General features: G+C 49.3%; 6 protein-coding genes across 6 annotated transcripts; 2 read left to right on the top strand and 4 right to left on the bottom strand.

Moving 5' to 3' along the window:
• Nucleotides 1-44: 44 nt before the first annotated feature.
• Nucleotides 45-917, bottom strand: GIQ15_00866 (8-amino-7-oxononanoate synthase; the record flags this gene model as incomplete). Its single annotated transcript, XM_033548283.1, has 1 exon — nucleotides 45-917. The coding sequence occupies one exon, from the start codon at nucleotides 915-917 to the stop codon at nucleotides 45-47; it is 873 nt and encodes a 290-aa protein (XP_033409234.1).
• Nucleotides 918-1,666: 749 nt separating this feature from the next.
• On the top strand, nucleotides 1,667-4,142 carry GIQ15_00865 (Pyridoxal phosphate-dependent transferase, major region, subdomain 1; the record flags this gene model as incomplete). Its single annotated transcript, XM_033548282.1, has 4 exons — nucleotides 1,667-1,869; nucleotides 1,973-2,066; nucleotides 2,126-3,456; nucleotides 3,512-4,142. The coding sequence occupies 4 exons, from the start codon at nucleotides 1,667-1,669 to the stop codon at nucleotides 4,140-4,142; spliced, it is 2,259 nt and encodes a 752-aa protein (XP_033409233.1).
• A 455-nt stretch (nucleotides 4,143-4,597) lies between these two features.
• GIQ15_00864 (biotin synthase) lies at nucleotides 4,598-5,901 on the bottom strand (the record flags this gene model as incomplete). Its single annotated transcript, XM_033548281.1, has 2 exons — nucleotides 4,598-5,569; nucleotides 5,653-5,901. The coding sequence occupies 2 exons, from the start codon at nucleotides 5,899-5,901 to the stop codon at nucleotides 4,598-4,600; spliced, it is 1,221 nt and encodes a 406-aa protein (XP_033409232.1).
• Nucleotides 5,902-7,245: 1,344 nt separating this feature from the next.
• Nucleotides 7,246-8,589, bottom strand: GIQ15_00863 (NADPH dehydrogenase; the record flags this gene model as incomplete). Its single annotated transcript, XM_033548280.1, has 2 exons — nucleotides 7,246-8,337; nucleotides 8,410-8,589. 2 exons carry the CDS (start codon nucleotides 8,587-8,589, stop codon nucleotides 7,246-7,248), a joined length of 1,272 nt encoding a protein of 423 aa, XP_033409231.1.
• A 579-nt stretch (nucleotides 8,590-9,168) lies between these two features.
• On the bottom strand, nucleotides 9,169-10,538 carry GIQ15_00862 (uncharacterized protein; the record flags this gene model as incomplete). The annotated part of the gene is made up of 2 exons (XM_033548279.1): nucleotides 9,169-9,394; nucleotides 9,472-10,538. The coding sequence occupies 2 exons, from the start codon at nucleotides 10,536-10,538 to the stop codon at nucleotides 9,169-9,171; spliced, it is 1,293 nt and encodes a 430-aa protein (XP_033409230.1).
• A 759-nt stretch (nucleotides 10,539-11,297) lies between these two features.
• On the top strand, nucleotides 11,298-11,714 carry GIQ15_00861 (uncharacterized protein; the record flags this gene model as incomplete). Its single annotated transcript, XM_033548278.1, has 1 exon — nucleotides 11,298-11,714. One exon carries the CDS (start codon nucleotides 11,298-11,300, stop codon nucleotides 11,712-11,714), a length of 417 nt encoding a protein of 138 aa, XP_033409229.1.
• Between the last annotated feature and the right edge of the window lie 823 nt (nucleotides 11,715-12,537).

Here is a 12,537-nt window from a genome sequence, read left to right as displayed (position 1 = left end):
CATACCCAATGCGCTAGTGAAGATGAGAGGCCTAGCATAATTTATTAGATATTCTCTGACAAGCGGAGAGCAAAGAATAATAGCTTGTAGAATCGATTGTCAGCTTCTAAAACATGCATGCAAACCAGAGGAAGTATAGGTATACCTCCATTGCTAGCCAGCGCCTTGCCAAAAGTATGTAGTCGGATAAGCACACGATGTTCCACGCCGAGCTGCTGCACAACACCAGCTCCATGTGTACCGAACACTCCCGTTGCATGAGCTTCGTCGACCATGATATGCCCGTTCCCGCTCGGGAGCTTCTTCTCCAGGATATCTAGGATCTCTTGTATCGGCGCAAAGTCTCCATCCATGCTATATATTGACTCTAGAGCGACAAACACATTCCGTCGACCGGTCAGCAAGAGAGGGTCTTCGACGAGCAGTGCGTCTAGAACCTGCTCAAAGTCCTCGATCGAATTATGAGCGAACGCAACCAGTTTCCTGGCACGAGATAGACGCATGCCATCATGCACACTTGCGTGAATTAACTCGTCATAGACAACCACGTCGCCTGGCTGGGGGATGCAGGAAAACACCCCTGAATTGGCATCGAAGCCTGAATTGAAGATTAGGCCGCTGGGCGCATTGTGGAAGTTCGCAATCTGCTGCTCCAACTGCTCCGAGTACAAGGAATTGCCGTCCAACAGCCGCGAGCCCGTACTCGCTAGAGGCAACGAGCTCGATGCCTCTGCGAGGTTGCTCAGGAACCGACTTCGAAACGACGGATTAGTCGAGAGGGAGAGGAAGTCGTTGGAGGAAAAGTCGACGGCACCGGCAGGGACAACCTTGAGCGAACGCAAAGTTCCCTTTGTCTCCCGTCTCTTCAGAGCTTCCTTCAGCGATCGCTGCAAGTTACTTCCCGGCACGCTCACCATCGTCCTGTTCTCTTCACATCGGCCTCTTCTCCCGCTCTCATGAAGGGTCGCGGTGCAGGCGATTAAATAGGATCAGCAACGCAAAAGTGCCTCCAATGACGGTCTTCTTTTTTTTTCTTTTTTTCGTTTGAACTGTGGAGTCCTGCGATATAATCAATTACGTCTTAAAACGTAAACGAAAGAAAGAAAAAAAACCATCGAGGGAAACCGGCAAAGACCCCTCACGAGCCTTACTTTTTCCGTCCTGTATATGTCCCTGTCGGCATCGATCTGCCCCAGGTCATTCAGTCTCTGCTTGCTTTTTCCTCCCATTCGCAAAGCCGCCAACGCAGCGTAGCAACACCAGGCGGACTCCCCCCCCCTCCCCCTGCCATGGGCAAATTAGTGCCAGCGTGAAGTGCGTAAATATCGGCCGTCAAGGGCGCACTGTAACTCTAAACTGTTGGGCCCCAGAGCGAAACCCGGAATCAGGCCGTTCTAATTGGTGCCGAGGATGTATATTCTGCGCCGGGGAAAGGATTCCACCTGGCGGAGTGACGTTTTGTCAGAATATTGTATCAGAGATCTCTAGGACGGCCGTTAGTGGGATTGTGTCTCAGGGACCCCCGAAGGACTTGATATACGGGGTGCGTTGGTACTTTGCTTGGAACAACAGGTTGTAAGATGGACGTCAAGGTACAATTGACCAAGTCACAGGCCTGAGTTTCATCCGAGAGTGTGTGTTGGGTTCGTCTCGCTTGGGCGTCGCGATGCTGTCGTCGTCGATGGTTGCCGCGGGCCTCTGGCGGTCGTCTCGAGCGTACCAGGTGTACGCCGCGAACACTGATATCGGGAAGACGGTGGTGTCAGCTCTGCTATTCAACGCGATTCCTTCGTATAGGCCATGGGCCAGGAGTAAACTTCGGTTCCTGAAGCCAGTCAGCGCTGGGCCTGCCGCCGAAGCAGACGATAGGTAACACGACTTCAACGTCTCACCAGTCGGATAGTTAGCAGTTAACTGTGTGATTGAACCTGTCCAGGTACACTGGTGCTTACAATTGAACTTCCTTGACCAGGCACATCTCGCGATTCACCAGGGGAGTCACCACGGCGTGTTTGTTTGGATATGACCGGCCGCTGAGCCCGCATCTCGCTGCGAAGGACCAGAAGGTGAGTGTGTCCTTGTGCGCCAGAATGGAAGAGAATATATCATCTGAACATGCGTATAGATACCACTAAACGAGGAGCTCCTGGAGGGCATAACGTCTACTCTGAACAACTGGGACCGAGAGGGACCCAGTTTCGCTCTGGTTGAATCGGCCGGAGGTGTTTTGAGCCCTGGACCAAGCGGTTTAGTCCAGGCAGACCTCTATCGTCCGCTGCGGTTACCTGTGATTCTCATCGCAGACCCCAGGCTCGGAGGTATCTCAGCGTCTATATCGGCCTACGAGTCGCTGTCCATTCGTGGATACGATGTCGAAGGCGTTGTCCTGTTCCAGGATCAGTACTACCAGAATCATGACTACCTGAAGGACTTCTTTGGCCAGAGAGATATCAAGGTATTCTCATTACCTCCGCCGCCGCGGAAGGAGAAAACCCGCAGTGAGACGGCTCTACGGAAAGATGAAGAGGCCATGGCGTCTTTCTACGAGAAGACTTCCAAAAACGACGAGCTCCTGGGCCTGATAGACGAGCTCTCAGCCAAACATACCGAGCGTATAACGCGGCTCGAGTCGATGTCTGAAAAGGCCAGGGACATCGTCTGGTATCCCTTCACCCAACACAACGGAATGTCTCCGAAGGATATTGCTGTTATAGACTCAGCGTACGGTGATTGTTTCCAGACTTTAATCCCTGCTGATAGCAACGAGGCCGAACGTGTGTTACGGTCAACATTTGACGGGTCAGCGTCATGGTGGACTCAGGGTCTTGGGCATGGAAACCCAGACCTAGCTCTCACATCCGCCTATGCCGCTGGTAGATACGGACATGTCATGTTTGCAGGAACCATCCACGAACCGGCTCTCGCTCTGTCAGAACATGTATTGAAAACATCTGGTAACCCTCGTCTCCAAAAGGTATTCTTCACTGATAATGGTAGCACGGGGATGGAGGTTGCCTTAAAGATGGGTTTACGAGTGTCTTGCTCAAGATACGGATGGGACGCGAGTAGAGAGAATATCGGTATTCTCGGGCTCAAGGGCAGCTACCACGGTGACACCATTGGTGTGATGGACTGCTCGGAGCCTTCCACTTATAATAAAAAGGTGGAATGGTACAGAGGCCGTGGGTATTGGTTTGACTTTCCCATGGTTAAGATGACGAACGGCGTATGGAAAGTCGCTGTGCCTGAGGGTTTGAGACGGGAGCTGGGAGACGACGTATCATTCTCAAGTATATCCTCTGTCTTCGATTTGAACGCGCGCAAGGGGTCCAATATCGCACTCAGGTATAGAAAGTATATCAAACAGACGATCGAGGATGTCGTCCAGAGTGGCCAGAAACTCGGCGCTCTCATCATTGAGCCTATAATCCTGGGAGCCGGGGGAATGCTATTCTGGTATGTTCATATACTAAAGCTCCATTTGCGTAGTCCACGAGCTGACCTCTCACAGTGACCCCTTATTCCAACAAACCCTCGTCCAAGTAGTTCGAGAAAACCCGCAAATATTCAGCCGAGCTCACCCACAATCCACTTCACAGCCTACTTCATCAACGTCCTGGTCTGGCCTGCCTGTGATCTTCGACGAAGTGTTCACTGGCATGTACCGCCTTGGCCGTCGCACGGCTGCGTCATTTCTAAATGTTGACCCAGACGTATCAGTCCACGCAAAGCTACTGACAGGTGGCCTCATGCCCCTTTGCACAACGTTAGCGAGCAACGAAATCTTCGACGCTTTCGATAGTCCTCACAAATCAGATGCACTTCTACACGGCCACAGCTACACAGCGAACCCTGTGGGATGTACAGTTGCAGTATCATCGCTTCAAAAGATGAAAAGCATGGAGGACACTGGGTATTGGAGTGAGTATGTGCAGGATTGGAGGAGGGCAGCTGTAAAGACGGCCAATAGCACGAAAGGTGCGCCGGGCCCCGAGGTATGGAGTTGCTGGTCGCAGGCTCTTGTGTCAGACCTATCATATGCGGATGGCGTAGAGAGCGTATTTGCGATTGGCTCGGTGATGAGTATCACATTGAGAGACGATGATGGTGGAGGTAATTTCAAGCTCCCGTCCCGACTCTAGTTGGCGTGAGGCTCTATACTAACACTTTATAACTAGGATACACGTCCAATGCGGCTAGCGGTTTACGGAGTAAGCTTACAGTTGGCGATGGACCGTTTAACATACATTCTAGGGTGCTTGGGAACGTACTGTACCTCATGGCTAGTGTAACATCGAAACGAGAGGTGTTGGATCGGGTGGAAATGTTGTTACGAAAGTCTCTTCTCGAGGAGACAAATGTATGTGGAGTTCAGGAGGTTCTTCTTCAATATGCACAAAAGTGTTAAAAACGTTAAAAGTACATAGGCTTTCCATGGGAAAAATTTGGGTTCTATAGATGTATAGATATAGCCTACAGGCATGAATACGGTATATATTTTAGGTCACGGATATACAACTCAATGCTGGACAGATAAAAACAGCCCCTAGTGAAGAAACGGTCAAAACCAAAGGGACAGACAGACAGGGAGGAACAATCATGAGGCTGGAGCAGCTGGCTGGGCCGCCTCGGTCGCACCGTCGCTCGCCGGCAATGGCTGTTGCTCTGAGGCAACGCCCTTGTACTCCCCGCGCTCGAAGCTCTTCATGGGATAATACCCCCACTTGTCGAAGATCTTCTTATCCTCGTCCCAGCCGCTGCACTCAGTAGTAAGCATTCTTTCGCCTGTGAATATGGCATTCGCGCCAGACATAAAGCATGTAACTTGTTGTTCCTCCGTCAGGGAGATACGACCGGCAGCCAGACGAACAATGGTGGCAGGGAGGACAATTCTGGCCGTGGCAACAGTTCGCAGCAATTTATCGAACTCGATCATCTTCCTGTTCCCCAGCGGAGTTCCCTTGATAGGAACCAAGGCGTTGACGGGGAACGATTCAGGATGAGCAGGTAGAGTAGCAACGGTATGGATTAACCCTACTCGGTCAGAATCCTCCTCACCCAGACCGAGAATTCCGCCAGAGCAAACATTGATGCCGGCATCACGGACGTGGCCGAGAGTCTGGATTCGCTCATCGTACGACCTCGTGGTGATGATCGAGGGATAGAACTCTCTCGACGTGTCGACATTGTGGTTATAAGCAGTCAATCCAGCCTCCTTCAGCTCCTTTGCCTGGTCACCGTCAATCATGCCGAGCGTGACACAGACCTCCATGCCCATACCGCGCACACCGGAAACCATAGCCTTGATGTTCTTCAAATTGGACTTGCGGCCACGCATGTCGCGCCATGCAGCGCCCATGCAGAACCTGGTGCTTCCATTCTCCTTGGCGACACGGGCGGCTTCAAGAACAGAGTCGACGGTGCTTAATTTCGTTGCTTTCAGGCCGGTGTCATATCGTGACGATTGGGAACAGTATGAACAGTCTTCGCTGCATCCACCAGTTTTGATGTTCATCAGCGTGCACATCTGGATGGCCGCAGGGTCATGGAAGTTACGGTGAACGGAGGCCTAAGTAAGTCAAGAAAGAAAGAAAAAAACGGAAGATTAATACAACAGCCATCAACCTCACTGCGCGTGGATGGATGACATACAGCTGCAAAAGTAAGCTGGTTTAGGGGAGTCTGGTATATCTGAGTGATCTCCTCGCGAGTCCATGATGTACGAGGGCCCTTAGCTGCAATCGCATCCTGCAATGCCGCTGGCAGAGAGCTAGTTCGTGGGGCGACGGCGTCTGGAGAGGAAGTAGACGACGGCTTCAGGATGTTGTTCTGCACCGTCCCGTAAGGCCTGGCGAGGACCAGCTGCCTCGAGAGGCCTCTGGAGAGAGATCGAGCAGCCATTGCGACGCTATACGTGTATCCTCTTCGCTCCCTGCGGCGTGGAAGGACGGCGGTCGAGAAACTGGACGTTGACGGGCGTCGCTATCAGTCGAAGCAAATCAGGCCAGGACCAAAGGTAAGCAGCCAGAACACGTGAGCCGGGCACTTCGTCCTCGCTTCGTCTTCTTCACTTGCGCCTTTCTGGTTCTTCGGGATCCTGGCATCCACGGATACTAGTGGAGGACGTCAGCAGCAGTCGGGCAGTTTGGGTGGAGGGAAGAATCACCATGGCCCAACAGTTTGTGTTTTTAGTGAGGGGCACCTAGCCCTTCGTGCCCTTGTTCTCTCGCCTGTGAGTCCAGTTCAGGGGTTGTTACCATTTACCAAAGTCGGCGCAGATATACACACTAATACGGAGTAAAGGTCCAAGATACTGGTCAATTACGACAGGGGGATCTCTCGACTACAGAGTACACCACACGAGGTATACGCAAAGGGCTGTTTACGTGATATCGCTTTTTCGAGCAGTGCGTTGCTCGCTTCACGGCTGTTACTTTGTGCACGCATTTCTTTACCCCACGGCGGGTCATGTTTCATGGAGCACTTGGAAGGAGACATGAAGACCCTTGCAGCTCTGGTATTAGGAATACAGATTGCTTTTTTTCCCTTGAGTGATTTTAATGAGAGAATTTCTGTATGGGAAAAGCTATCCCTGCCGGAAGTACTCCGTGAAGGAATCGGCAGCGTCAGAGCAACTGCCGGCTACCCGTGAGATTTACGAAGTACGAAGTACCGTAATATGAGTGAGATCGGAGTATCTCATCATGGAACCTGATATACATTACAGCCTGCGCAGCTGGTCGGCCGAACTTCGAACATCCGGCATACCCTCCACGTCAAAGCTGGCTTCTAAATGCTAGCTGGAGGCCAAGGGCGTGAATATACCAATTGTTAACTCAAGAATATGAATGGATTCGACCAACCTGGAATATTCTTTACTTTTACTCCCATCTCTGAAAAGATTGCCGACCTCGGGAAGCATTGAAAATATCACGTGTCTGTTATATACATTTGTGTATTGCCATGGAAAGTATACTCCACTTTCTTAAATTTTACACAGAAAAAGAAAGTTTACTGGTGTATTTGGCTTACGATACATTCGGATCCAAGCCCCGAAAGCCTATTTTTCTTTTCTTAGAGGACTTTGCTTTTTATACAGTAGACAGCCACGAAGCTAGTGGATTGTTCCGGGTTAGATGTTCAGTTATATAAGATTCATTGATGTCATTCTCGTCTATAAATATGTACTTGGTTTAATCATGCAATCATCGAATGTAGTTCTGTTGACCGAAAGATGTGTGGTATCTAATTTTTCTGCGCAGCTTTCAGATATGCCGTAGAGCCTCTTCCTCCAAACGGCCATGACATTTGGTTTGCAACTTTATGGTCAACGCCCAGCTCGTCGGCAAACGACCACACGAGGGACGGCTGCTTCTGGAACCAGCGGCCAACCAGGGCGAAATCTAAACCGTCATCTTCCAATAGACTGTTGGCCGTGGTTCCAGTCGTGATGTTTCCGACAACGCCGACCACAAGGCGATCACCAACGGCCTTTTTCACTGCCTTTGCCATAGGGGCATGGTATGGTACACCGGGCAAAGCACCCCTCACTTTTTGGTCTTGGTGGTTGCCTCCGGAGCTGATGTCTATGAAATCAACTTGGCCGCCGTCGGCTAAAACCTCGGCGAAACGAACGGTGTCCTCCACTGTCCAACTGGATAAGTCCGGTCGTGATTCTTCAAGCCATTCGGTAGAAGAGACACGTAGAAATAGTGGCATATCCTCCGGCATATTCTTGCGTGAAATAGCAATGATCTCGTTCGTTAGGCGCATTCGATTCTCAAATGAGCCACCGTACTCATCCGTCCGGTTGTTTGAGGTTGGAGATAAGAACGACGATAGTAGGTATCCGTGGGCATTATGGATCTCAATGAAATCAACGCCGGCAGTGATGGCACGGCGCACTGAGGCCCCAAATGCTTCTTTAAATTCTTCAATATCCGCCTTCGTCATAGCCTTCGGTTTACCCAACCGCGGACCCCATGGGATATCACTTGGACCCTTGATATTATCAGGCCAGCCACCCACGGATTCGTCGGCAAGATCGCCAGACGAAAGCCAGGGAGCATGGGAGCTTGCCTTTCGGCCAGCATGGCCGAGTTGGATGCCGATAACCTGATTCTGGCTGTGCACGAACTCAACAACCCGCCTTAGAGGTTCTATTTGGGAATCTTTCCACAGTCCCGAGTCTTCAGGGGTGATTCTCCCTTCCGGAAGGACAGATGTGGCTTCCACCATGACGAATCCAGCTCCATGGATCGCAATGCTGCCAAGATGGGCAATGTGCCAGTCTGTAAGGTGGCCATCTGGCGAGGAATATTGGCAAAGTGGTGCAAGCTATTCCACGTATTAGCATAGTGAAAACTATATATAACCTTTTACCGTGTAAAGATGCATAGCTGTACTCACTCCGATACGATTATGAAGAGTCAGTCCCCTCAATTTCAACGGTTGAAATAGCTTTGGCGGGGCAGAGCCATTGCTCTGGGGATTTGCCGCTTGGCCAGCAGGAGGGTTCTGGTGAGGGGTGAAATAACTTATACCCGGTGCAGGTGCGTTGAAAATGCCTTTAAGACCCGCGTCACCCATTATTTCTTTCCTTAATTTGCTTGATCGGGAAAGTTTATAGACGTTTCAAGTTATACGATGGTGAAGACCAAGGTGAATTGTTCAAAAACAGAAACAAAAAAACAATTCAATGGCAATGCGCAGAAGCTGCAAACAAATAGATACACAGACAGAGTGAATATGAGATGGATAAAAACGAAGGTTGGGATAGCGATACGCCCTATATATACTCCGCATAGGGTAAAATCCAAAGGGAAAGATGAGGTGATTTGCTTGCTTTGAAATCAGGAGATTACTAATATCCATGTCTCCTAAATTTCTAACAGAAGAAGTTTGCCACCATAAAACCAAGGCTCGGTGTTTGGCTTTGTATAGGCCACGGGAGAAGGCATCGGCATCCTTCCTTCATTATTGTCAGGGCAAGCTCAAAGATAAGTCAAATCGCAAGGTTAAAGACAGAAACAGACGTAAGCCTGGGGGGGAGTTAGCGGTGCCTTTAAAAGAGAAGTAGCTGATTGGTTATATAAGATCATCTTACATAAAATAAAATTCGACCTTTTCTCCTGTCACTTAAGAGTGAGTATCAACCAGCCTAACGGGTTAATACAACAGTTTGCCGTTTTGCAATGCAAGCGCTAAGAGGGTGACGCCGAAGTCTCGCATTTGAGCTTCCTTTTGGATATCCCACACCCGGTACTCGTGCATCTCCAGTAAAGACCTGTCAGAGGCTGCGTCTACTTTGTCGTGGAGATAATCGACATAGGCTTGGTCGTATGTCGCAATTACAAGCCTGATCTCATGGCGTTCTTGCAGAATCATAGCTCGTCTAAAAAAAAATAGACCGTTAGAGCTATATCTCATCTTAGAAGACGGATTAGAGGTATGGCTTTGTGCCTTGCTTACCGATAGGGCTGTTGAGTGCTTGGATCGTCTGCCTCTGCGTATATCCATGCAGCCATCTGAGCGGTAGCCTGATGGATTACCCGATTGTTGTACCCGCGGAGGGTTGGCTTGACCTCGACAATCATGGCAGAACGCACATCGCTATCACCCACGCCTGGCCGAGATAAATGGCCATCAGTTCTGGCTTCGAAAAGAAATGCCTTCTCTCCACTGGCTGGGGCTTCGACTTTTCCGAATTTCAACGCCTTTCGGACCGGCGACCACTCGAGTTTGACATCTGGGTTATGCATGCATAGCGTTGCAAGGAATGCGATTAAGAATCCATTGACGATTTGCTCATCTTCCACCTTAGGGAAAGCCTTGCGGTATGAATTAGGGCTCATTTCGAAGGACGAAACCATCTGCGATTCGCTACTAGAACTCTTGACCGAACCATGCACTGAGCCTTCCTCCAGGCCAAACTTGTTGAAGGCTTCGGTAAGGCTACCCTGTGCCTTGTCCTTGCCCTTAGCTTTTCCCTTGAAGCTATTGTTGTCATAGTCGTCATCGGAGCTCTGGCTAAGAGGGGGGTAATGTCCTCCTTTCTTCGCTAAAGGGCTGTCTGGGGTTATCCTTCCGTCGGGGGGGTATTTGGTCGACCGAAGCCGACCGGCTATCGGGCTGAAGGACACATTTTTGTCCCCTTCTTCCTCTCGAAACGTTTCAGGGAGTCTAGTAACCTGGTGTCTGGAAAGATGCACGTACGAGAACGAGCCGAGCCTTGGGACTGGGGTCGTAGCTGTGGAAGTGAGAGTTTGAAGATATTTCCGCCAGTCGTCCTCGTTATCCAACCAACGCCTTGCCTCTGAGGTAGCCGTGATTCCCCAGTCCTTCGCATTCCGCTTAGTGTCCTGCTTCGCAGTGACCCAAAAGCTCCGAAGAAGGAGATATTGTGCTTCGCTGATCTTTGACGCTGAAGCACACGGAGTGTGGTGAATACTAGCATCTCCTAGTTTATGCTTTTTGGCATCGGCCTTCCATCCGTCCTTGCTTGTGGGGAAAGTGATAATGTCACTTGTGTTCGACATGGTGAGGGCGCTTTCCTGGGTGTTGGTTCTGGTGAATCTGATTCTGATAAGAAAAGAGATGATCTGCTGCCTTAGGTTAAGGGAGGATTTGACGACCTTTAAGTACCTTTTGAGGTGGTCACTCTAATACCCACAGGGTGTATAGTTTGCCTGATTAATTGTCACTTCAAGCCCTGGCTAGGCGCTCTATTGATGCATTGAGAAAGTTGTCTTTCCGAGGCGCAGTCTGGCGGGTGGATTTCCAACACATAGGCTACGAATTTCATATTCCATGATTGGAGCTGTATTTTTAAAAATAGTTCATTTACCGCCCATCTTTATCACTATGGCCCATCACAGCGCTAAGATGTGGGATCCCATGGGTCTATCCATTGCTGTCTCCGAAATATAACAGTTACACATTACAAGGCCATATATATATTGGTTATTGGGGCACAGGCGCCCACCCCTAGTAAGCCATTGTTTTACTTTGCCCATGTCGGTTACCTATCATTGGAGTATACTTAGTATAAGACCGTTTCTATGTTTGGCAGGCGCTTATTTGCATGAATTAAAGGATCGCTAAGGAGTTGTCGCGGTAACTAACTAACTAACAATATCACGTGATAGTTCGCTTTGTTGACCTCCTTGGTTGCTTAACCTGGAGCAAGCTTGATTCAATGAACGTCTACTTTGAGCAAGCTCCTAAAATTCCTCGTTGCCCACGAGATAACTGGTTGTACTTATTCTATTACTCCTGGTGACCGACATCTCTCCGCCATGGCTGATGTAACGAAGATCGATATCGGAACACTGGCTGCCCTCGTTGAACATAAGTCTCAAATTTTGAAGAAGCTCAAGCTCGTTCTCAAACACTTCAGGGGCGCGCAGGATGAGGATAGCATTTATTTTTCACACGAACGGCTAAGGGAGCATAACATACATGTGTCGACAATGGATATAGAGGATGGAGGCCGGTTTTTCAAGCCTGTCCCGTTGTCGGAATTCAAGGCCTGGATCTATGAGGAAAAAAATGACTATGACTTTAACTGGAGCTCTGACAAAAATAGCTTGAGCGATGCTGATGGCATTTACTATACAGCCTGGGGTATTATTGATTCAGTGATCCCAGAACATGCTCAGACAGAAGACAGAACCCTTTTCATCCAGTATACCCCCTGGAATAAATTGACGTGAGTTTCTGATATCGTACTTTCTATTGACTTTGATTATACTGGCCCTAATCAGAAGCTGTGGTTTTCTCTTACTATTATTATTTAGACTGTCTCGCACCCAGATGAATGGCCATTTAGGAAGCCTCTATTCCAAAGAGAAGACCGATTGGATGAACCACCATACAGCACTTGATACCCACGAGTGCCGAGATACAGAATCCCACGTCATCAACTTTTCTTCGCATGGCCTATATCCTAACAAAAGTACGGAATCGAAGCTTTCGCGCAGTGAGGTGCTAGTGGCTCTTGATGTAACGATACACCGGATGCAATATCCACCATACATTCTCCATCATATATTTCCGGTATGCTCAAGATATAGGAACCCCCTATATGTAAATCAAATATAGTTTTCAGCTAACCTTTGCTTAGGTCCTTATGGTTTCATGTTTTAATCGTCAAGTCCGCCTCAATGAAGTCTACTCTGAAGATGGAGTCCTGCACATCAATTGTACTCCATTCCTTGATATGGAGGTATTCGACAAATCTAAGTGGCAGTTGTTAACTCGCTGGATAGTAAGTAATCCAGTGGGCGAAACGACGGCGTACCCAAACGTGAAAAAGCTTCCGCGGGGATCCGAAAAATTCATGGTGCCACATGGTTCAAAACGGCAGTCCAAGCGAGGTTCAAGATCGCAGCCAAAGCCGCAGCCGCAGCCGAAGCCAAAACCGAAGAGGCTTGAAGAGCTCAAAAGGGAATGGTGATCCAGTATGCAGATGCTTAAAACCGGGATTGAGTTTATAGCATTTGTCCTTCCATTTTGAATTTCCATACAGAGTACGTC

The sequence above is a fragment of the Arthroderma uncinatum genome (genome assembly GCF_011692745.1).
Source record: "Arthroderma uncinatum strain CBS 119779 chromosome Unknown scaffold1, whole genome shotgun sequence".
Lineage (NCBI taxonomy): Eukaryota > Fungi > Ascomycota > Eurotiomycetes > Onygenales > Arthrodermataceae > Arthroderma > Arthroderma uncinatum.
The sequence above is the reverse complement of the archived record's forward strand: the minus strand, read 5'-3'. Positions and strand labels throughout refer to the sequence as shown.